This window comes from Bos grunniens, chromosome 25 (genome assembly GCF_055505025.1).
Source record: "Bos grunniens cultivar Pamir isolate PY7600 chromosome 25, Bosgru_T2T1.0, whole genome shotgun sequence".
Taxonomy (NCBI): domain Eukaryota; kingdom Metazoa; phylum Chordata; class Mammalia; order Artiodactyla; family Bovidae; genus Bos; species Bos grunniens.
In genome coordinates, this window is record NC_141189.1 from 24,506,315 (window position 1) to 24,532,727 (window position 26,413).

Genomic DNA, 26,413 nt, shown 5'->3' on the forward strand with positions numbered 1-26,413 from the left:
GAAATGGCAACCCACTCCAGTATTCTTGCCTGGAGAATCCCAGGGACAGAGGAGCCTAGTGGGCTGCCGTCTATGGGGTCGCACAGAGTCGGACACGACTGAAGCGACTTAGCAGCAGCAGCAACATATATATATGACCTGGCATGAGTTTGAGGTGGTTGGGGTTAGGGCTAGGTTTAGGGTAGGCAGAATCTGTGCTGTGTGCTTAGTTGCCCAGTAATGTCCGACTCTTTACAACCCCATGGACTGTAGCCAGCCAGGCTCCTCTGTCCATGGGGATTCTCCAGGCAAGAATACTGGAGTGGGTTGCCATGTCCTCCTCCAGGGGATCTTTCTGACCCAGGAATCAAACTGGGGTCTCCTGCATTGCAGGTGAATTCTTTACCAGCTGAGCTACCAGGTTCCTTCATATCCCACATATCACTGCTTTGATATGTGGGAGCTTCTCCTAGACTCAGAGTCTCTTTCTTGAGCCTATTATGATGGTAAATGAAAGTTTCCTTGTAAGTATTCAATCAGAGAGACTGCAAGTAATCCCAGTGCTGGAGGAAGCACTGGCTCTCGTGGAGAAATGATACCATACTGACTTTGGGCAATTTAAGGGAGTTCAAATGAATTTCTTTGTTTAAGCTATTTTCATTTAATTTTCTTTATAATCTAGCATAAGATGTGTAGTATATTTCACTAGTATATTTGCCTTTTGTGGTTTAAGTAAACAGCTTTAAAAACTGTGGAGTTACTTTAAGAAAACAAATCCAGCATGATTTGTGTGTGATATGAAAAATGCCTGAAGGCTTGCAGAATCAGTTTTGAGGGAGTCTTTGTTACCTCCAACACTACCCTAACTTTTCCCTCAAGCTGTCCCTATTGCCACCTACCCTAAGAGATGGAAAGTGTTTGCTCCCAAAGCTGCCTGTCAGCCACAGCCTCATTCTTCACTGTCTCAAGTTTCACCTTAAAAATTCATCTTAACTTTTCATTCAACTCCTGTAAATGTTAATTTTTATATAAAAATATTTCAGATTCTCCACCTATAAGGAAAATGAAACACAATAACCCTCTGACTCTATGTATCTCTTTTGCACAAGGGTATATATTATTAGTATATATATATTAGTGAGAGAGGCATAGAAGCTAAATTTCCCCATTTTATAGATAAAAACATTTGCACCTAAGAGAGGTAAATGAACTGAGGGCTGCTTAGCAAATCAGTGACATAGCTGGGGAGAGAAGCTCAGACCTGGTGAGTTTCCTCCCACTGGCTAATTTTCTACCAGCACTTGGAAGTGAATGGCCTTCTGCCATTCCTCAGAAAGTACATTCGTCAGAACAGAAACTTACTTAACCAGTGATCGGAAGTCCAGCCACCCTTCACGGCTGTGGTCAGATACCAGGAGCTTGGTTTTCAGAGAAGGACACTCAGGTGCCACAGACTCCACCTCTGGGGCAAGGGTATCTGTGGTCACGATGGCTTTGGCTCCAGACACTTGTAGTCGGTAGAGAATGTCCTTGGCCTTCATCTGGGTGGTCCCTGGCATGAAGATGATCCCTAGGTATGGGAAGGAAACTGCTTGTTTTTGTTTCGCTTTCACAGCTTCACAACCCTGGGCTTCAGGCCTGGTTTATCTGCATAGAAATCCGCTGGCCTCTGTTATGCAAAGTATGGTCCAGAGCATCAGTACTACCTACGGCACAGAATCTGACACCCCACCCCAAACTTACTGACTCAGAATCTGCATTTTAACAAGATCTCCAAGTGGTTTCTATGCACATTAAAAATTTGAAAAGCCTATCCTAAACTTTTCTACTGTAGATGGATCTAGCCAGTAGAGTCCTTCTTGACACAACTACCCATGGGATCTGGGAAAGACACAAGTAGGACAGTGTCCCTGATGCTGCATCTCTGCCCCCATTTTTTCTCCTCTCACTTTCTTCTCTGAACATCTCTTGTGTCACCTTGAATTTCTTCTGTTTCCTTCGTTCCTCATACCCTAAGTTAACCACACTGTCCTTTCAACTTTCCTACCTTCCTTCTCCCATCACCAACAATTAATTCAACTTTTGTGTGCTTCTATTGGATTCTAATTTTTCCATCAGGCGCCCGTTTCTGAGTCTTCCTATTACTCACCTTCCGTATTACTAGCCTGTTTATGTTCCACAGAGCACTGACTTTTTCTCCTTCACAGTTCTTCTCTTTGCTAACACCTGTGCCCTCTCTCCAGGAAGACCCTCTTGGCGTCATCCTGACATTGGAGTGAGCACTGCTCACGCTTCACCTTTCTGTCACACAACTCTATTCTCTATTTCAAAATGACCATTCTTCATCTAGGCTACTCCTGACTCTTAAGTATTTTCATGTACTATGCCTCTTAGAATTTTCATCCTTTACTTCTATTCTTCTTTAATTCTTTTTATCCCAGAGGTCTCAACTCATGTCTTGGATTTCTCATGTGTCTTGGATTTCTCATGGGTGGGGAGAGACCAAATTATCCAAGACGGTGTGTTCAGGCTCTCTTGCCCCACGTTTTGTAAATAATGACTGTGTAGCAGCTGAGATCACTCATAGCATGGCACATGTGCATCACGAGGCACCCGTTTGGTCAGGGATTCAGTGCTATGTGCAGATAGGAACTCCACCTAAAAAGCAGCGGCATTACTGCTGGATCACAGCTGTGTCCAGCTGGGTCAGCCATGAGAGGAGAGAAAATAAGTGTGTCTGCTGCTACAGCTGCTGTGCCAGGCAGGAGAGAGGTTGTGTTGTGTTAGGTTATGCTATGGCTGCTGCGTCAGCCAGGAGAGAATAAACGTGGCTGCAGTTCCTATGGCTCCTCCAGTCTCCTTCCAGCCTTAGCTTGTGCCTTGCCTACCCTAGGTTCAAGGAACAGTGTGGACAGTGTGAACAGGATCAGATATAAATCATGGAACATCTCTTAATGATACAGATGGCATGGCATCTCCATACGCACTCAGCCATTGCTGTTAATTCTTGATCTTGATGGATTAAACAACTATTTGCGAGGAGATAAGAGAGAGAATATATGAACAAGAACATGACATACTGTATGAATATGCATGACAGAACTGAAGTTGATTCAAAAAAGAATCCATGAATCTCATACTAATTATATAGGTCAATGCATAGACAAGCATTAAAGGGAAAGGAAAATCTCTACACAAGAGTGCTGGCTAATAAGGGTAAAGGGTATGATATAAATAGAAATACCTAATATAAAACTACCATTAAAATATTTAATTCAGTCAAGACTCATCAATGAATTTTCAAATCATAAACTGAAAGACAGTTGGGGAAAGGATATTCACAAAGTCCCATAATATTACATGACAGATTACTTACTAACTACAAAGGGAAAATGCACCTTTACAAAGGTGGATGCTACCTTTCTAAAGTGATAAAACAATGTCATTGATGTTAGGACAAACCAACTGTATATATCCCCAATGTGGTACACCAAGAAAGACACAAGTCCTTCTAGTACTTGTGCAAAGAATGTTCATCCTGAATATAATCATAAAGAAGGAAACAGAAATACAAATTTTGAGGGATATTCTGTAACACATCTGGCTTAGGCACTTCAAACTGTCATTGCATTGTCACACAGACAATATAGTATGTAGAGAAACATTCTATATTAAAGAAGGCTGTGGTGAGACAACAACTAAATGCAACACATGATCCTCATTTGGATTTTGTACAGTTGTTTAAAAAAAAAAAAAAAACAGTTGGCTGTGCGGTGTGGCACATGGGATCTTGGTTCCTTGAAGCCATGACCCTGCATTGGAAGCATGGGATCTTAACCATTGGACTGCCAGGAAAAACCCTGGGTTTTTTATTTAAGCACAAAAATAATCCTATAAAGGACATTATTGGGATAATTGAGGAATTTTGACTCTGGATGTACATCAGGTAACTATATTGAATCAGAGTGAGACTTCTTGTGCGGTTATGTGAAAGAAATGTCTCGAATCTTAGCAGATACATATTTCAGTGTTTATCTGGTGTTTATGGGTGTCACAGTGTCTGCAACTGATTCTTTAATGACTCCCTTGGAGAGAGGGGATCCAATATGGCAAAATGTTAATAACTGATGAATCTTATAAGGAAGTAAGAATGTCTGAGACTGTGTAAGATAAAGTGTGTGTGTGTGTGTGTGTGTGAGAGAGAGAGAGAGAGAGGGAAGAAGGCAGAATTACGACACTGTGCTTGATAAGGTGTGAGTATAAGGGAAAGAGTGAATGAGGAGTAAACTAGTATTTAAAGGAATTTGACAGAAGGAAAGACTATTAAGAAGAAAAAAGTTAGGGGAAGAGGAAGCACCTAATATTTCAGGACCAATTAGCTCTAGGCCTGTCCTAAGGTCTCTTTGGGTCACTGACCTGTTCGGATGCAGCCCACACACACAAGCCACCACTCAGGCACTCGAGGCAAAATCAGCGCTAGACGGTCTCCCGTCTGAAGGCCGCAGGTCTGTGTCAGGACGTTGGCTGTGCGACAGGTTAAGTCTGTCATCTCTCTGAAGCTCCACTTCACTTCATCCCCTTGATCGTTCACCCACCACAGGGCTGGGTTTGGACTTCTCTTGCCCTCCTGGTTAAGATCATATACCACATGTTAGTTCCTGCTTCAAAGGAAAGGGACACCAATTTGGTCAATCCACTACCATAGTCATATTCCTGTGAGTGTAGCTCAATGTCTGAGATCCCATGTTAAAACATTTGTAGAGCCAGGAGAAGTTGGGGGGACGTGTGATCCAGCCAACTCCTGGTCTACTGTAACCCTCTCCTCTTAAATCACATAAAACCATGAATAACCTTCATGTCACTTATTGAAGACTTAAAATTTTATTCTCCCATGTGTCTGCCTTTGTTCCACATGGACAGTAGGTTACTCTCTGTGCCTCAGTTTTCTCTTCTGTGGAAAGGGTAGAATAATACTACCCAGAATATAGTAAAGTTTAAATTAATTATTTTAGAAGGAAAAGTGCCTGGCACATAGTATGTGCTCAATAAAATTTGTTGTTGTTGTTTAGTCGCTAAGTTATGTCCAACTCTTTGTGACCCCATGGACTGCAGGGTGCCAGGCCTCCCTGTCCTTCACTATCTCCTAGAGTTTTGCCCAAGTTTATGTCCACTGAATTGGTGAGGCCATCCAACCAACCCTAAACTTCACTACCCCTAAACTTTCCCTATAAGAAATGCTAAGAGGATCCCGGCGGAGGAGGGAGCAGCACGCTGAGCTTCTGCAGTGGTGCGCGGAGCCGAGCACCCCGGGTTGCGCCTCCCGCTGGTGGAGCCCGGCACTTCGGGTTCCCCAACGCTCTCGCTGCTGCCGCGGGGTCCCCCGCTCCCCCAGCCATGTGCCTCGGGTGGCGTGCCTGGGGTGCGGAGCCCACCTGGTGGCTTCTGCCGCCTGCCCTTGCCGCTGGCATGCAATTAAAAAAAAAAAAAAGAAAGAAATGCTAAGAGGAGTTTAAGTTGAGATGAAAGAACTTTATAGAGTAACCTAAATACAAAAATATAAAATTATTTAATAGAGATAGATATACAGACAAATATAAAAGAAGTATTGTTATAATTTTGGTTCATAGCTTCACTTTTTATTCTTTCACCGTATGTAAAACACAAAAGCATAAAAAATAATTATAAACTATGTTAATGGGTGCACAATATGTAAAGACGTCTTTTGTGAAATCAGTAACATAATATGGGAAGGTGTAAGGGAACTGGAAAAGAGTAGGGTTTTGGATGTGAATGAAGTTAAGTTGCTATTAGTTTAGAATAAATTGTTATAATTTAGAATGTTATATACAATCCCTATGGTAACCATAAATAAATTATCTATGGAATATACACAAAAGGAAATGAAAATCAAAACATATCACTACAAAAAATCAACTAAGTCATCTTTACCTATAATTATTTTAAATGTAATGAATGAAATGCCCTAGTCAAAAGATCTAGGTTGGTAAACTGGATAAAAAAAAACAGAATTCAACTGAATACTGTTGACAAAATTGTTATTTTGAATACTGTTGATAAAATTGTTATTTCTATGTAATGGGATATGATAAAACCAAACAAAAATGCTTTCAGAATGTTTCTGCAGTAAAAATCATACAATATCAATGTAGAAAAGTAAAATCATATTTACATTGAGTCTAAAGTTCTATAATAGTATCCATCCATTCATTCATTCATTTACTATATATCTGCTAAGTTCTCACTGTTTCTTGGGCACTGTTCTTAAGCCAACATGATACAATGGTGTACAAGACATCCATCTGCACATGTAAATGAATGGTTTTAAGTGTTTATGGATAATTTTCATTTTCTTGTTTAAGTCAAATCTTTAATTGTACGTAAGTAAAATGATTTTTAAAATTTTTTTAAATTCCCAAAGAAAACATGTTTGGAGTAAAAGTTCAGGCAACACACAATTTTACTAACAGAAAAATTTCTTTAAATTCCTTATCACAATTTCAGTCCCTGAATGTCAACACTGAAAATTGCTTGATGTATAGTCTTCCAGCAGTTCTTCACACAAAAGTGCAAACCTGATCGTATCAGTTTTGCCTCATATACTTGGAACAATAGAGTGTGGCTCACCTGATATAAGATTTATATACATACATACATATATACATACATGCATATATACATACATACATATATACATACATGCATATATACATACATGCACATACACATACCTATATAAATTTATATGTGTGTGTGTATATACACACACACACACACATATATATGGAAAAATCAGTGCTAAAAAAAAAACACCACTCTTGTCCATTGGGTTAAGGAATGTTAGCAAATATAGTTGTGCATTCTCTGTATAATGGGAACAGAGTATGTAACATTTCTGTAAGATTTTATAAAATAATAGAAGTTCTGGGTTATCAAAGTGAAAACAATAGTTGTTTTAATTCGGACAGAAATTCAGACTGAATTCTAGTAACTTGAAGATCTTGATTAAACAGTTGTGGGGTTTTGTGCTCAGAATTAATCTGATAATATGATATTAAGATTTACACGTTATCAAGAAGATAAAACACAGCCTTTAAACTTTATATGAGATTTAAATCTTTATGCAGTGAGATTTGAAGCTAAGGGAAATTGAGAAATAGATTTTTTAAAAACCTACTAACTCAGCAATAAAAATTAATGAAGAAGAAATACACAAAGCGATATAGATGAATCTGAAAAACACATGGAGTAAAAGAAACCAGACACAAAAGAGTACATCCAATTTATTCCATTTCTATGACATCCTAAGAAAGAGAACTATAATGGTAGTGAGTGCAAATCAGTGGCTACCTGGGGCTCCAGGTAGGGGGGGTGGATACTGATTAGAAAAGGACAAAAGGAAATGGTAGTGATAGAAATGTTCTAAAACTTATTAAAATCTCATTTTAAATGTTTGAATTATATTATAGGTAAATAATAGATTTAAAAGAGTTGATTTAAATAAATAAAAACTTACTCCTTGTTAATCTCTAACTAGAATATAATTTGAATAGGAAAATAGGAAAGGTAGACTAATTACTCATGTGATTGACGAATGATATGATTCTTTCTGAATGTTAAAACACATGAGTTTACTGAAAATAAAAAGACTTGCCTCAGTTTTAATTAGAATAAAATAAAAGTAGAATTTCTATAAATTAATTATAGAATATGATAGATTTCATAGAATTTGAACCCTAATTCATATAGATAATACATTTCCCCAACAATGATATACTTTACATTTTCTTCCATTGCCTTTGGAATGTTTACTAACAACCAGAAATTTCAAAAGTTTGAGTATGTGGTTTGACCACAATGGAATTAAGCTAGAAATCATTACCAAGAGGAGTAGCTCATCTCAACTATCAGGAAACTAGCCAATAAAAAGGCAAATAAAAATAGTTTGACCTAATGGTAATGAAATATGCCATATCAAATTTGTATAATGTACCCCAAAAGAGTGTGCTTAGTGAGAAATTTATATTTTTAATGTATATATAGGAAAAGAGGAAGACTGAAAGGTAAGGACATAATCTTCCAACTCAATAAGCTAAAAAATTTAAAAAAGGATTATAAAATTAAATCAAGGGAATGTACATGAAAAGAAATAATAAAGACAAGTGTAATTATCAATGAAATGGAAAGGAAATACACAATACAGAATACCAGTAAAACAAAAACTGGTTTTGAAAAGATTAATAAATTTGGTAGATTCTTAGGAAGACTTGTCAAGGAAAAAAAGACCATAAAAATATTAAAAATAACTAGGAAAAAAAAGTGTACATTATTACAATACTTATAAGACATTAATATTAATATTTATAACCTCACATCTATTTTAAAAGTTAAATACATTACCAAAAGCTTTCTTACAATAAAAATACCAGATTTTACATCAAAATATTTTGCTATGCATATTAGTGTGTTAAGATTTTGACTTGAAAAACTGCTGTTTTTTTTTTAAGAAAACAGTGATTATTATATTTCAATCCTATCTCAATAAAACAACAAAAATTAGTGATAGCTTAAATTCTTTATCAAAGCACTTAGAAGAGTATCTGGTGTAAAGCAAATGTATTGAGTGAATAAATTAAAAAAAATCTGGAATATAAAGCATAATGAGGAATTCCAGGGTTAAATTAAATCTAAAGATGACCACAGTCAACAGTAGGCCAACACCAGCTCCTGGTACCCCTGTTGGGCACCTGAAGCTATCCCAGGATCCAGGTTGACCCACCAGTGTGCCGAGATCAGCCCTGGAGCATACTAGGTCACACGGCTAACAACACCAGGAACCTGCTTTGCCTACCAGTTGGTAACCACTACATGTTACAGGCAATGTCAGCCAACAAGTCTAGGTGCCAATCTTGCCTACCAGCATACCCACAGTAGTTTACTATGCCCTAACAGAAGAGCCCACATGGCCCACAGAGGGGATAACCATAGAACATATAACTCTAGTGACCAGAGGGGAGTGTGCTGCTGAGTCCATAGGAGGTTTCCTACATTAGGTCACTTCACCAAGAGCAGAAACCATTTGTAAAGCTAGGCAGAAGGTTAAAAGGCAAAACAATAAAATCATCTATATCCACAATAAGTAGTTAAGAGATATGTAAAAGAAATATGTAAAATGTGTCATAAAAAACAACAAACATGGGGGGAACAGTAAAAATGCAGGATGATTAGAAAGCATCTCACTTTAAGGGATCATCAACTTTATATATATTGATAACCACAAGCCAAAAACCTGCAATAGGTACACATACAGAAAAGAGAAAGAAATTCAAACATAACACATCAAATCATAAGGGAAGAGAGCAAAAAAAAAAAGAACAAAAAAGGCATTACAAACACAAGCAGAAAACAACAGAATGTCAATAAGTACATACCTAGCAAAACTTACTTTAAATATAAATGGATTAATATTCCAATCAACTGGCATAGAGTAGCTAAATGAATTTAAAAAAAGCAAAAACAAAAACACAAGACTGATTATATCCTGCCTACAAGAAGACTCATATCAGGTTTAAAGTCACACACAGACTGAAAGTGAGGGGATGGAAAAATGCTTTCTATATAAATGCAAGTGAAAAAAAAATCTGAGATAACCATACACATATCAGGCAAAATAGACTTTAAAACAAAGTGTGTAGCAAGAGACAAAGAAGGGACATCATTTCATAATGATGAAGGAATTTCTCCAACAAGAAGATAAACATATATGCACCCAACATGCTGCTAAGTCACTTCAGTCGTGTTCGACTCTGTGCGACCCCATAGACGCACACCAGGCTCCACCAGGCTCTCCCATCCCTGGGATTCTCCAGGCAAGAACACTGGAGTGGGTTGCCATTTCCTTCTCCAATGCAGGAAAGTGAAAAGTGAAAGTGAAGTCACTCAGTCATGTCCGACCCTCAGCGACCCCATGGACTGCAGCTTTCCAGGCTCCTCCGCCATGGGATTTTCCAGGCAAGAGTACTGGAGTGGGGTGCCTTTGCCTTCTCCAATGCACCCAACATAAAAGTGTATAATTCATGAAGCAAATACAGTAGACCCTTCAGCAACACAACTTTGAACTCTATGGGTCCTGTTGCATTTCTATACACTAATAACATACTCTCAGAAAGACAAATTGAGAAAACAATCCTATTTACAACTGCATCAAAAAGAAAAAGACCTCTAGAATGAATCTAACCAAAGAGGTAAAAGACTTGTATCTTGAAAACTGTGGCATATTGATGAAAGAAATTGATGACAACAAAAACAAATAGAAAGATACTGTGAACATGGATTGGAAGAATTAACATTGTTAAAATGACCAGATTCCCCCCAAAATCCATAATTTAATGCAATTCTTATGAAAACATCAGAACTTAAAAAAAAATTATAAAATTTTCTAGATAGCCAAAACACTCTTGAAAAAAAAAAGAACAAAGCTGTATCATACTCCTATGATTTAAAAGCATACTACAAAGCCATCGTAGTCAAAACAATATGACATTGGCACAAAAACAGATCAAAGGAATAGGATAGAGTCCAGAAACAAAACCACACTTACATGGTCAATTAATCCACAGCAAAAGAGACAAAACTATGGAATGCAGAAAAGACAATCTGTTCAATACATTGTTTGAAAAAATAGGACTGTTATGTGCAACAGAATCAAACTAGAGCAATTTCTCATGCAATATACAAAAATAAATAGCATGGAACTAAGACTTGAAAGTGAAAGTGTAGAGTGAAAAAGTTGGCTTAAAGCTCAACATTCAGAAAATGAAGATCATGGCATCTGGTCCCATCACTTCATGGGAAATAGATGGGGAAACAGGGGAAACAGTGTCAGACTTTATTTTTTGGGGCTCCAAAATCACTGCAAATGGTGACTGCAACCATGAAATTAAAAGACGCTTACTCCTTGGAAGGAAAGTTATGACCAACCTAGATAGCATATTCAAAAGCAGAGACATTACTTTGCCAACAAAGGTCCATCTAGTCAAGGCTATGGTTTTTCCTGTGGTCATGTATGGATGTGAAAGTTGGACTGTGAAGAAAGCTGAGCGCCGAAGAATTGATGCTTTTGAACTGTGGTGTTGGAGAAGACTCTTGAGAGTTCCTTGGACTGCAAGGAGATCCATCCAGTCCATTCTGAAGGAGATCAGCCCTGGGATTTCTTTGGAAGGAATGATGCTAAAGCTGAAACTCCAGTACTTTGGCCACCTCATGTGAAGAGTTGACTCATTGGAAAAGACTCTGATGCTGGGAGGGATTAGGGGCTGGAGGAAAAGGGGACGACAGAGGATGAGATGGCTGGATGGCATCACCGACTCGATGGATGTGAGTCTGGGTGAACTCCGGGAGTTGGTGATGGATGGGGAGGACTGGCGTGCTGCAATTCATGGGGTCACAGAGAGTCGGACACGACTGAGTGACTGAACTGAACTGAACTGAAGATTTAAATATAAGGCCTGAAACCAGAAAAGTCCTAGAAGAAAACACAGAACAGTATGCTATGACACTGATCTGAGTAATATTTATTTGAATATCCTTATGCCCAGGGCAACAAAAGAAAAAGTAAATAAATGGGATTATATCAAAATAAAAACCTGTTGCACATTGAAAGAAACCTTTAACAAAACCCTATTGAATGGGAAATACGTTTGCCAAAGATAAATCTGAAAAGATTGATATTTAAAATATACAAAGGGCTTATACAACTCAACAACAAAAATAAAATAATTAAAAATGGGCAAATGACTTGAATAGACATTTTTAAAGAAAACATACAGATGATCAATAGATACATAAAAAGATGCTCCACATCATTAATCATCTAGGAAATGAACAAACATCAAAAGCACAATGAAATATCAACTCACACCTGTCAGAATGGATATTACCAGAAAACAACAAATAACAAGTGTTGGCAAGGATGTGGAGAAAAAGGGACCCTCATGCACTATTGATGGGAATGTAAATTTGTGCAATCACTATGGAAAACAGTATGGAAGTTTCTCAAAAAGTTAAATAGAACTACTGTACTATCTAGCAGTTATATTTCTGAGTGTTATCTGAAGAAAAAAACACTAATTTGAAAAGATATGTACATTACAACACTATTAACAATAGTCAAAATAAAGGAATCACCCAGAAGTCCATCCAGAGATGAATGGAGAAATACATATATATATATTGTCCTGGGTTCAATTCCTGGCTCAGGAAGATTCTCTGGAGAAGGGAACAGCTACCCTTTCCAGTATTCTGGCCTGGAGATGCCCATGGACAGAGGAACTTGGTGGGCTATGGTCCATAGGGTCACAAAGAGTCAGACATGACTCAAGCAACTTAGCTCATGTGCATGTGTAGATATAGATATATAGATGATATAGAAATAGATAGATACAGTTGTTATCTAGTCACTAAGTCATGTCCAATTCTTTGAGACCCTATGGACATGCCAGGCTTTTCTGTCCTCCCCTATCTCCCAGAGTTTGCTCAAATTTATGTCCACTGAGTTGGTGATGCTATCACATCATCTCATCCTCTGACACTCCCTTCTCCTTTTGCTTTCAATTTTTCCCAGAATCAGGGTCTTTTTCCATGAGTGCATCAGGTAGCCAAAGTATTGGAACTTCAGCTTCAGCATCAGTCCTTTCAATGAATATTCAGGGTTGATTTCCTTTAAAACTGACTGGCTTGATCTCCTTGCAGTCCAAGAGACTCTCAAGAGTCTTCACCAGCACCACAATTCACAAGCACCAGTTATTTGGTACTCAGCCTTCTTTACAATCCAACCCTCACATTCATACATGACTCCTGGAAATATCATAGATTTGACTATGTGTACTTTGTTGGCACAGTCATGTCTCTGCTTTTTAATATGCTGTCTAGGTTTGCCATAACTGTTCTTCCAAGGAGCAAGCGTCTTTTCATTTCATGGCTGCAGTCACTGTCCACAGTGATATTGTAGTTCAAGAAAGTAAAATCTGTTACCACTTCCATTTTTTCCCCTTCTATTTGGCATTAAGTGATGGGACCAGATGCCATAACCTTAGTTGTTTAATGTTGAATTTCAAGCTAGCTTTCTCACTCTCCTCTTTGACTCTCATCAAGAGGTTCTTTAGTTCCTCTTCACTTCTGTCATTAGAATGGTATCATCTTCATATCTGAGGTTATTAATATTTCTCCCAGCAATCTTAATTCCAGCTTGTAATACATTCAGCCCAGCATTTCATATGATGTATTCTGCATAGAAGTTAGTTAGATAAGCAGGGTGCCAATATAAGCAGGGGGTCTTACTACTTTCCCAAATTTGAACCAGTCAGTTGTTCCATGCCCAGTTCTAACTGCTGCTTCTTGTACTGCATACAGGTTTCTCAGGAGACAGGTCAGGTAGTCTAGTACTCTGATCTCTTTAAGAATTTTCCACAGTTTGCTGTGATCTACATAGTGAAAGGCTTTAGCATAGTCAATAAAGCAGAAGTAGATATTTTTCTGGAATTCCCTTGATTTTTCCCATGATCCAATTAGTGAAGTGAAAGTCACTCAGTCATGTCCGACACTTTGCAACCCCACAAACTATAGCTAGCCAAGCTTCTCTGTCATGGAATTCTCCAGGCAAGAATACTGGAGTAGGTAGCTGTTCCCTTCTCCAGGATATATTTCCAACTCAGGGATCGAACCCAGGTCTTCTGCATTGCAGGGGAGTTCTTTACCATCTAAGCCACCAGGGAAGCCCATCATTGAACTTCATGATCCAATGAATGTTGGCAATTTGATCTCTGGTTCCTCTGCCTTTTCTAAACCTAGCTATATGTCTGGAAGTTCTCAGTTCACATACTGCTGAAGCCTAGCTTGAAGGCTTTTGAGCATAAACTTGCTAGCATGTGAAATGAGCACAAGCATATGGTAGTCTAAACATTTATTGGCATTGCCTTTCTTTGGGCTTGGAGTGAAAACTGATCTTTTCCAGTCCTGTGGCCATTGCTGAGTTTTCAAATGTGCTGATATATTGAATGCAGCTCTTTAACAGCATCATCATTTAGGATTTGAAATAGTGCAGTTGCAATTCCGTCACCTCCACTAGCTTTGTTCAAAGTAATGCTTCCTAAAGCATAGTTGACTTTACACTCCAGGATATATGGCTCTAGTTGAGTGACCACACCATCATGGTTATCCAGGTCATTAAGATCTTTTTTATATAGTTCTTCTGTGTATTTTTGCCACCTCTTCTTAATCTTTTATGCTTCTGTTAGGTCCATACTGTTTCTCTCCTTTATCATGTCTATCTTTGCATGAAGTGTTTCCTTCATATCTCCAATTTTCTTGAAGAGAGAGATCTTTAGTCTTTCCCATTCTATTATTTTCCTTCAATTCTTGGCATTGTTCATCTAAGAAGACCTTCTTATCTCTCCATGTTATTCTCTGGAACTCTACTTTTAGTTGGGTATATCTTTTCCTTTCTCCTTTGCCTGTCATTTCTCTTCTCAGCTACTTGTAAGGCTTCCTTCAGTTCAGTTCAGTTCAGTTCAGTCACTCAGTCGTGTTCGACTCTTTGTGACCCCATGAATCGTAGCACGCCAGGCCTCCCTGTCCATCACCAACTCCCGGAGCTCACTCAAACTCACGTCCATCGAGTTGGTGATGCCATCCAGGCATCTCATCCTCTGTCATCCCCTTTTCCTCCTGCCCCCAATCCCTCCCAGCATCAGAGTCTTTTCCAATGAGTCAACTCTGCACATGAGGTGGCCAAAGTACTGGAGTTTCAGCTTTAGCATCATTCCTTCCAAAGAAATCCCAGGGCTGATCTTCTTTAGAATGGACTGGTTGGATCTCCTTGAAGTCCAAGGGACTCTCAAGAGTCTTCTCCAACACCACAGTTCAAAAGCATCAATTCTTCGGCGCTCAGTTTTCTTCAGTCCAACTCTCACATCCATACATGACCACAGGAAAAACCATAGCCTTGACTAGATGGACCTTTGTTGGCAAAGTAATGTCTTTGCTTTTCAATATGCTATCTAGGTTCGTCATAACTTTCCTTCCAAGGAGTAAGCGTCTTTTAATTTCATGGCTCCAGTCACCATCTGCAGTGATTTTGGAGCCCCCCAAAATAAAGTCTGACACTGTTTCCACTGTTTCCCCATCTATTTCCCATGAAGTGATGGGACTGGATGCCATGATCTTCATTTTCTGAATGTTGAGCTTTAAGCCAACTTTTTCACTCTCCTCTTTCACTTTCATCAAGAGGCTTTTGAGTTCCTCTTCACTTTCTGCCATAAGAGTGGTGTCAAATGCATATCTGAGGTTATTGATATTTCTCCCAGCAATCTTGATTCCAGTTTGTGCTTCTTCCAGCCCAGCGTTTCTCATGATGTACTCTGCATAGAAGTTAAATAAGCAGGGTGACAATATATAGCCTTGATGTACTCCTTTTCCTATTTGGAACCAGTCTGTTGTTCCATGTCCAGTTCTAACTGTTGCTTCCTGACTACCACTAGACAACCACTTTGCTTTCTTGCATTTCTTTTTCTTTGGGATGGTTTTGTCAGTGCCTCTATACAATGTTGCAAACCTCCATCCATAGCTCTTCAAGCCCTCTGTCTACCATATCTAATCCCTTGATTCTATTCATCACCACCACTGTGTAATCCTAAGGGATTTGACTTAGGTCATTCCTGAATGGCCTAATGGTTTTCAATACTCTTTTCAATTTAAGACTGGATTTTGAAATAAAGAGCCATGGTCTGTGCCACAATCAGCTCCAGGTCTTGTTTTTACTGACTGTATAGTTTCTCCATCTTTGGATGCAAAGAACATAATCATTCTGATTTTTTGTATTGGCCATCTGGTGATGTCCACGTGTAGAATAGTCTCCTGGGTTGTTTTGAAAATGGTGCTTGCTAGATTGTAGCATGTTTTCTTGACAAAATTCTCTTAAACTTTGCCTAGCTTCATTTTGTACTACAAGGCCAAACTTGCCTGTTATTCTGGGATACACACACACACACACACACACTCTCTCTCTCACACATGGAATATTACTCACCTATAAAAAATAATGAAATCTTGACATTTTGACAAATAGATATCTAGGGTATCTTACGGTAGTCAGAGAAAGTAAATACCATATGGTTTCTCTTACTTGTGAAATCTTAAAAAAACAAGTAAGTGGCCCCAAAATAACAAACATAAAAAAACTCAATGATAAAGAAAACAAACTGATAGTTGCCAGTGGGGGGGGGGGGCGAATGAAATACTTTAAGGGGATTAAGAGGCACAAACTTCTAGCTATAAGATAAATGAGTCACAGGGATGAAATGTGCAGCATAGAGAATATAGTCAATAACATTGTAATAGCTATGTATTGTGACAGGTTGTAACTAGTCTTATCATGGAGATCATTTTTAATATATGAAAATGTTAAATCACCTATGTTGTACAGCTGAAACTAATACAGTATAGTAAGTCATCTATACTTCAATATAATATCTAAATATAAGATTAGACTATTTATATAAAACATAATTTATTTTTTAAAATTTCACAGCAATTAAATTTTCTGTAGGTAGATTATGGCAAACTATTTATTTTAAATATTGTTACATATCAGATTGATTGTAATTTAATAAACAAAGAAGGTGGTTTAAGTATAATTTAAAATCATAAGTGCCATGTTATGCTTTTGTAAATTGTTGTTGACAATAAGTATGCAATGAGTATGCCCCTTACAGACTCATCAAATGATCAATATGTGATGTGATATGTCAAACTAGGGGACACAGTCATGGAGTATCAATTTCACATGCATTAACTAATTGATTGATATACAGACTTTAAACAAATTTATAAAAGAAGATTAAAGTTCTGGAAGTTAAACTTTTTGCATTGTTTAATTTGGAAATAATATGTATTACACCAGTAGTATTTAGATAAACTGAGACAATCATGTTTTTATCCCAGAAGTTGTAAACACAGAGCCTATAGAAACTAAACAAATTACAAATGAGACAAGTCTGCCAGATTCCTCTGGGGCAACCTGGAGAGCCATGTGTCTCCCAAGGAGGCAGTAACCATTAGTTCTATGATTGCTGCCATATAGGAATGAAGGCTTTGTATTGTTTAAAAAAAAAAATGAACAGAACTTCAATTAAATAGAGTTAAGAAACCAGCTTTTGGGTTTCCCAGGTGGCATTAGTGGTAAAGAACCCACCTGCCAATGTAGGAGACATGAGATGCAGTTTCCATCCCTGGGTCAAGAAGATACCCCTGCAGGAGGGCATGGCAACCCACTGCAGTATTCTTGCCTGGAGAATCTCTGGACAGAGGAGCCTGGTGAGCTACAGTCCACAGGGTCACAAAGAGTCGGGCATGACTGAAGTGAGTTAGCATACACACAGGTAGGAGAAGAGACAAGGGAACTCTCACATGCTACAATGATAAGAGAGTCCAAAAGGGAAAAGAAAGCCTCTTATTTCTACACAAGGACTCAGCTGAAGCCATGGACTCTTTTTTGCTATAACCCTATAAATCCTTTTCCTTTCTAAAAAAGAGTTTTCTTCCCTTGCTGTATGGGGGCTTGCACACAGAATTACATTCAAGAGCCAGAAAACATGGACCTATTGGCTCAAAAAAACCAAAACAAAACAAAACAAAACAAAAGTAGGCAAACATGACCATGGTATATTAAGAAATTTAGAAATTTCTTCAACACTTAATTAATTTGGGGAGATATTATAGGACAAAGAGCCAGACATTATGTGGCAATGACATTTGGCTGTTGCTTTCTTAAGCTTTGTGGTTAATAGATATTTGAATATATTTATTGAGCAATGTGTTTAGTCGCTCAGTCATGTTTTTGCATCAGGAGTTAGTAGGAAGAATTTGCTCCTGTCATGATTTTGCCCAGACAAACAAAAGTCAATGTCGTAGATGTTGTATTCATCTATCCTGAGATATGATGTGGAGAGTCATTCTATCAAAATAGGAATGATGGAGAGGTGTATGTTGTTTACTTTTCTATCTGAATACATGATTTTGGACATGAATGTGACCTCTCATGAATAGACTTGGGATGCTGCTCCAGCAATCAATTGGAATGTAATATCCTAGGACCCTAGAGAAAGATAGTAATACAAGGTTTAATTTCCAAGGATAGTTAGGAGTTATAAATGGTCTGAATGTGACTATATTCCATTACTGGACCTATGTTGCCTGACTTAGGCTAAAAAAAATTACATTAAAATGTTGGATTTCTAACAACATTTTTATAAATAAAATGTGTTGAAAATTGAGTCAAGTTTTGCCAAAGAATTGGTGCTTTTGAACTGTGGTATTGGAGAAGACTCTTGAGAGTCTTCTCAAAGGAAGTCAGTCCGGAAATCAGTCAAAGGAAGTAAGCCCTGAATATTCATTGGAAGGACTGATGCTGAAGCTGAAGCTCCAATACTTTGGCTACCTGATGCAAAGAACTGACTCCTTAGAAAAGACCCTGATTCTGGGAAAGACTGAAGGCAGGAGGAGAAGGGAATGACAGAGGATGAGATGGTTGGATGGCATCACCCACTCGATAGACATGAGTTTGAGCAAGTTCTGGATGTTGGTAATGGACATGGAAGCCTATCATGCTGCAGCCCATGGAGTCACAAAGAATCGGGCATGACTGAGCGACTGAACTGAACTGAAGAATATCAACAAAAAACTTGAAAAATATCTAACTATTATTTAAATGAGGTAAAAAAAATTTTAAGCAGTTACTTCAAATGAATAAAAAAAAATTCTTTGGATGGTTGTTTAAAATGGGATAAATAAAATAGACATTAATGTGATTAAACAAGATTTGATATTACTACATTACCTAATTGAGCCAAGAGGGACCTCTTACTGATCCCCAACGTTAAAAGCCAAACAAGTCTGTTAGGTTTAAAGTTCGAAGTTATATATTTAAGGATTAGAAAAATTTAACCTTGGATAACTAACCAACAGTTATATTTGGACAGTTAGGTCAAAGGGCCTGACTTCCTCAATTCTACTCAGATCTGGGGATCTCAGAGCTTTTTATATAAAAGTAGGTAAAACAAACAGGGAACAAAAAGAAAAAGCTTTCTAAACTCTTGAAGGAGTCTTTGGGCCTAGAAAAGAAAACAACAGTCTCAAAGGCCCTTGCGATCTAACTTCCGAGAAAACAAAACCGAACTTTAGGTCCCGCCCTGATGCTCCAGGTGGTTGTATCTATCTGGGACTTATCACCCCCTGCCCAGAAGCCTTATCACCCCCTGCCCAACTACAAATGCCATCTCAACTAAAGAATACCCCAAACATCCCACCTGACTTATCCCTTATCGCTTCCACAAACCTCCCTTTAAATATGAAGCCTCCCTGATCCTCTTGCACTCAGCCTGGTCATTAGGCTGACTGTCGCCCCTCCTTGCCTAAATAAAGGTAACCTACTTCTGTTGAGGTAGTCTCTCCTTCTTTTCTGCCTCGGCCCGAACTATACCTTACAACTCTTCCAAAGATCAAAGCTTGTTGATTGGATCCTTAGGAAAACTAAAGTTCAAGGTATACACATTGGTGGAATTTAGATAAAGGTAGATGCTGGGAGGGATTGGGGGCAGGAGGAGAAGGGGACGACAGAGGATGAGATGGCTGGATCACTGACTTGATGGACCTGAGTCTGAGGGAACTCTGGGAGTTGGTGATGGACAGGTGCTGGGAGCCAGCACGGGAGTTCCCAGCAATGACAAAGGTCATGCAGAGAGGCCTGATATGCAAAGGTGAGTCAGGGCTCGAGGTATCTACCCCAGATGCTCAGGCATCTACCCCAAAACCAGAATCTGTCTGTTTTACTATTTTACGACTTTCACCAACTCCTCTGACATTAACAGGGGGCTATCCCCGACCACCTTTCTCTGAAGGAAATCAACTTAAAGCTCTAGTTAATAAGCCTCCTGGGCATAATAGGAGTGTTTCAATCCAAACCCCTCAGATGGCTCTCTAACTTGCCTGACAGGTTTACCCGGACTCCTACAGCTACGCACACAATTGTTTACAGAGGCATGAGAAGCTTAAGATGTTCAAATAGTATAGAGCCTCTTGGAGAGTTAGAAATTGTCAGAATAGAACTAGTAGAAGATTTCATTGTTGAGCCAATGCTTCCTGCCAAGTTTCCACATCCCCTGTACTGTATCCTTGGAAGTGTATTAATTAATATAGTTGGTATATAAAAAAATAAGTAGTGGCCTTGGTGTCAACAACTTTAGACCCTTAAGGTAATAAATTCTTTCTTTGTTGTAAGCCCACTGCACCTTTGCCCTATAGGAATGCAACTTTATCTAACACCTTCAGAGGATGGCACCAAAATTTAAAATAATTACTCTTAGAGAAAATAAGTCTTACGGTTGACAAACCTTTATCAGAGTCATAAAATGTTAACAGGCCTTCTGGCCAGAAGATGATGTAAATCACCGAAACCATTTGTATACGATAAGTTTGCAGAAAAGAAAGCCTGGTCTCGATAAGGATCAAAGACTGCTGACTTTGCATGATTTCACACCCCTTATTATCCTCTATGCACAACTTAAGGTATATAAGCTCCCTTTGAAAATAAAGCTATGGGCCTTGCTCAAAGCTTGGTCTCCCCGTGTCGTTCTTTCTTGTTTTCCTTTCTCTCCTTTTCTTCTCTACTCTTATTTCAGGCCAAAATAATTGGAGCACAGGGGTCCTCTGGGACCACTTACTGGCCTGGGCTTCTAAGACCCACTTGAGAAGGTGCCTAAGGTGGGGCACCTTCAGCGATTTGAGAGGGTGCCTGTGGCCTCCGTGGTCAGAGCAAACCTGGTGTTACAGGTTATATTGATTTCTCTCATAAACCAGTTATTAATGAGCCTCTAAAATCTCTCAGCCTTTGCTATTCTAATCGCCAATGCCGTCGTCCTTAGGGAATCCCTGGATCCAACCGGGGCACGACCCCGGTAGACAGGGAGGCCTGGCATGCTGTGATTCATGGGGTCACAAAGAGTCGGACACGACTGAGTGACTGAACTGAACTGAACTGACTGATATCAATTGATATTTTAAAATGGGTTTTCTTTAAGGTGGTTACAATTCTTATTTATTTATACTGTGGGATAAACAAGGCATATAGATTGCCACTAAGGAAATATTAACTAAATGTACTGAGGAAACCAATAGTTAGTTACCTGAGTCATACAAAGTAAGTAAACGGGGAACTAACATACAAAGATTAATTTAAAAAATAGTGATTTTGTTTTGGTTTAATTTATAGACTCAGAAAGGTCTTTGCTAAATGCATTGTACAAATCTTTGAAGACATGATAGATTAAAACTCTAAAGTTATAAAACATAGAACTTTGTAAATTAAATTTCAGTTTGATTAAAAATCTTGCACTGATTTTAATAACTTTAGGTGACAAAACTGTTTTTTGAAAAACTGAGCAATTGCCTTTGTCTCACAAATGTCTAAACCAGAATATGAATACAGGCCTTTAGGAGCTGAGACTAAGCCCAATTAAATAGGCAAGACCTGGGAAACCTAAAAAGAGGGGGGAAAAAGTGGCAGTTTTAAATCAAAACTGCTGAGAATGTTCCCTCAGCCAAAATTTACAGACAGTAAGCCATAATCATCTGAACAAGCAACTTTATGGTATTCCAACTGTTTGTTAACTAGCGACTTTACATCAATATTGTACTTCCTGGTTCATAGCTAGTGAGTGAAAGTTGCTCAGTCGTGTCCGACTCTGCGACTCCATGGACTATGCAGTCCATGGAATTCTCCAGGCCTGAATAATGGAGTGGGTAGCCCTTCCTTTCTCCAGGGGATCTTCCCAACCCAGGGATAGAACCCAGGACTCCTGCATTGCAGGTGGATTCTTTACCAGCTGAGCCATGAAGGAAGCCCAAGAATACTGCAGTGGGTAGCCTATCCCTTCTCCAGCAGATCTTGCAGACCCAGGAATCAAAATGGGTTCTCGGGTTCACATTTAAGCTTTTAGTAAAGCTGTTAGGGGAAGCACACTGATCGAAACCACCCACCCTAGCCAGGCACTATAGTAACCATTTGCATGAGTTGTTTTATGACAGGAGGTCCTAGTAAGGAACACAGAACTAATAACCCTCCACCAACTGGAAAAGTTTGGAAAAGGTCAAAAGGAGACACCACTTGTCTGACCACCTCCCAGAATCCTTCTCTCTGGCATCCATCTTGGCTAAACAAGGCGTGTACCACCAGGAAGGACTCTAAGTCAGAATGATTGGCTAAATATTACCCAGAAACTAATCCCATCACCATAAAACCCGAGACTGCAAGCCATGTGACAGAGCTGTTCTCCTGGGTTCCCTTACCCTACTGCTCTCCACTCGGGTGCCCTTTCCCAATAAAATCTCTTGCTTTGTCAGCACATGTCTCTCCTTGGACAATTCATTTCTGAGTGTTAGACAAGAGCCCAGTTTCCGGCCCTAGAATGTATACCCCTTCCTGCAACAAAGCAATGAGATCTCCAATTTGCTTATGTTTGTATACACATTATATGTATGAGATATCTCTACTTCTAAAAGGTATCATTAGAATTGAATTTATAAAGAACTCTTATTAATTTTAATAAAAATCACTACATTTAAAGAAAACTGGCCAAGATGACTTTCAGGTTCAGGTAAACTGGAAAATATTCACTGTTAACCTGATATGTGATATTAATGTTTAAGTTTGTGGATCTAAATTAATATTGATGTCATGGGCTTCCCTTGTAGCTCAGTCAGTAAAGAATCTGCAACCCATTCCAGTATTTTTGCCTGGAGAATTCCATGGACATAGGAGCCTGACAGGGGTCACAAGAGTTGGACACAACTTAGCAACTAAATCACCAGGAGTCATCAAAATTAAGTATAATACTCTATGTTACCTAGGTTTAATAAATACATTACTAATCTCTTGCAAGAAAATAACTGGACATGATGAAGATTCAAGGTAAATGTAAATGAGATTAAAAACTTATAGATAAAAGTTTTAAAGTAATCATATTTTAGAAATATTTACTTAAAATGATCTTTCCAGTTGTTTGGTAACAAGATTCTAAAGCTGTGCCAATTTAAGCCATGTGATGAAAGTTTATTTAAAAAATACTGAGACAATTACTAGATAGAAAAATTAAAGGTGTTTGAAAATATTAATGAAAATGGTATTACCTAAGATGTTTTCTATAAAAAAGAAATGTTTCAAAAATTATTACTGATGTTTAAGCTCACTAATTTATAAAATGCCAATGTAAAGACAGTGCATAATTGCTTCTTAGTTTTACTAAAATTAAGGTTTTAAGAGTTCAGCATTCTAATTTATATTTGAAATTAAGGCTATTAGAAATGATACTGTAACTTTTCAGAATACGGTAGGAAAGATAAGTTTTCAATAAAGAAGATATGAAAACTGGAATTACAATTTAGTGAGGAAAAAGAAAAATTGAGCTGGTTAATTTTACTTGGATGAAAAAGGAGAGACAAGCTGGATACAAAAAGGGATGAGAGATTATGAAGAGAGCCCTGAGAAAAAAGCTTTACACATAGTCAAGAATTAATGAAATTTAGATTGATGTTAACTAAGTGTTAGGTAGTTAGAATAGGAAAAAGGAGTCCAGAATGGTGGTGGCTAAAAGACAAGGAAGGGAAAAGCCCACAAAAATAGAACAAAGGAAGGTCCAAGGACAAGAGTGAGGACGTCAGGTAGAACAAAAAGCAGTCCTGGCTAGCCCAGTTTACATAGGGCAGACCTGGGAGGGGAGGAAAAATAAAAAGAGGAGTCAAAAGGCAGGGGGTCTCTCTCCCATGCTTGCACGCCCTCTCTGTCTCTCTTTCTCCCTCTCTCTCTCTCTTCGCATCTTTTGGTTCGGCATGCCCTCACACCTTGAAGATGTATTTTCCTTATATTTTCTAAATAAAACTGAACTGTTACACGGAGCTGTAACATGACCTGTCCAAGAGCTGTGACGTGCTGAGGGCTTTAACATCCGTCGCTTCAAATTTTTGTTGTGATGAGACAGAACTGAGGAAATTACATGCTCCCCACACATTTATGTTGCCTTGACTCCGATTTAACTTGGCTGAAACAACCTCAGCATGGCCCCCCCAAGGAGGAGGCCAAGCACAGCAGGAGTCCGACTCAGCAAAAGCTCCCACGGTGGAAGCAGAACACGAAGAAAACCCAGTGCAGGGGAAGTGACAAGAAGCCCATCGTGCTGGAAACTGGGACAGTGAAAAACTAACTCAGCAGAAAGCTCACGCGGCTCAGTCTCAGGTTCGAGAAGACCTCCGGTTTAGTTGGGAGGTCCTCTCTCTTATGGCTGGAGGGACATATGCCTGATGAAATTTTAATTCCTTTACAATCTCTCGTTTCTTGTTTCCTCAAACACCCGACAAACAGGCGAGTGGCAGTGGGCACAACTGAGGGACTCTGGAGAGGTTAGTCCTCGGTATGTCCCAAAGGCACTATCTGCTGAGCCCCAGTTGAGTTCAGTTCAGTTCAGTCGCTCAGTCGTGTCCGACTCTTTGTGACCCCATGAATCGCAGCACACCAGGCCTCCTTGTCCATCACCATCTCCCGGAGTTCACTCAAACTCACATCCATTGAGTCAGTAATGCCATCCAGCCATCTCATCCTCTGTCGTCCCCTTCTCCTCCTGCCCCCAATCCCTCCCAGCATCAGAGTCTTTTCCAGTGAGTCAACTCTTCTCATGAGGTGGCCAAAGTACTGGAGTTTCAGCTTCAGCATCATTCCTTCCAAAGAACACCTAGGGCTGATCTCCTCTAGAATGGACTGGTTGGATCTCCTTGCAGTCCAAGGGACTCTCAAGAGTCTTCTCCAACACCACGGTTCAAAAGCATCAATTCTTCGGTGCTCAGCCTTCTTCACAGTCCAACTCTTGCTGTTGCCCAAATTGGTGGGGGTTCTTCTGTCCTTAATCTTTGTGCCAAGGACCAGGCCAATGAAAACTCTGAGCACAGGTCAGGTATTTAGCAGATTTTCTGGCAGGCTATGAAGGGGATTCCTTGGCACGTTTTGCCCACTGCTTTTTCCTACTGTCCTTCAGCTCCCCTCTCCTGGGACTTGAGCCCAGCCAAAACCCATGATGCCTAGCTTCAGGACCTACTGAAGTTCAGGCTCTGATGTCTCATTGCAAAAATTCAGTGTGAGACACAGTGATAGGTAAGATGTGGATTTGCTAGGATTCAGAGAGAAGTACACTCTGCAGGGTGTGGGCCATTGCAGAGGGCAAGGGCTTAGGCCATGGACTTAGGCCATGGAATGTGGTCTGGCTAGGTTTTGCAAGTAGGGTGGTGAATTCATATGCTAAGGAGTGGGAGGATCATTTCAACCACTGGAGAACCACCTACTCCTCTGTCTTTTTGACAGTGCCTTGGAGCAGTCCTGTCACATCTGGGTGTGTCACTTAGCTTACAGATCAGAGATTAATGTTTCCTTGAATCTGACTTGTCCTCTTGTCAACTGATTTTAATCGGTTTATGTTAAGGCTTTGTGCTGTGTCATTCTTTCAAAAGTTGTGCCCTGCCCCCTTCCCTCCTGTTTCACGCTCTTTTCCTGAGCCCCGTCCAGGCCCCCAATGTTGCCTCTACAATCTTCTGGAGGGACAATCAGAAAACAGCTGACCCTTTGGAGGGAAATACTGTGTAGTATCCAATCCCTTTAGATATTCAGGCCTTCATCTTCCATGTTTCCTACAACATGTGCAGCATCAGTATCTCTCAGTGAACCCACTAGGGCAGGCAACAGGCACACAGTGTCTGCTAGAAGTCCATCAGTTGGCATCCCTTCAAAGGCAATTGGTTTCTGGGGATAATATTTGCCCCTTTAGGAGTTGGCCCTGCAGGCTGCTTGGGCCAAAACCCTTAGCACCCTTCTCTGAAGGTTACAAACATACCCCAGAGTCAAATCTCGTCTTCACTTTTATAGAACATCTGATCTATTGTCTCTTACCAATTTGTTCTTGAGACACTTACTAACTCCTACAACCAGGACCCTGCCCCCTTGTAGGCAACATTGCTCCATCCAGCCTATTATTAAAACACTTTAATGCCCCTAACAGGGCCAGATAACCCACTCCTTTGTCATTGCTTCTGTTATTACCTAAAGTGGGCCTAGGACAATGAAATGTTTACCATTGGAGTCACCCTAACCTGCTCTTATGGAGAACTAGGGGAGGAAATCAGTGACTTACAATCCTTTAGAGCAGTAAGAGGATAAGGCTTATGTCCACTTCACCAGGTTCCCAGTCTCAGGGCACAGGCTTGGATTGCTTTACATCTTGATATCTGTTCCCATCTGCAGTGACCAAACTGGCAATGAGTTAAAATT

General features: G+C 39.4%; 1 protein-coding gene across 4 annotated transcripts in view; it reads right to left on the bottom strand.

Moving 5' to 3' along the window:
- Positions 1–26,413, bottom strand: part of ACSM1 (acyl-CoA synthetase medium chain family member 1) — a 64,057-nt gene that overhangs the window by 16,215 nt on the left and 21,429 nt on the right. For all 4 annotated transcript variants that reach the window (XM_086375472.1, XM_086375475.1, XM_086375473.1 and 1 more), the window contains 2 exons: positions 4,396–4,606; positions 1,342–1,549 (listed from right to left, as the gene is read on the bottom strand). In XM_086375472.1, the coding sequence (XP_086231598.1) occupies positions 1,342–1,549; positions 4,396–4,606 (419 nt within the window). The remainder of the gene's footprint in view (positions 1–1,341; positions 1,550–4,395; positions 4,607–26,413) is intronic.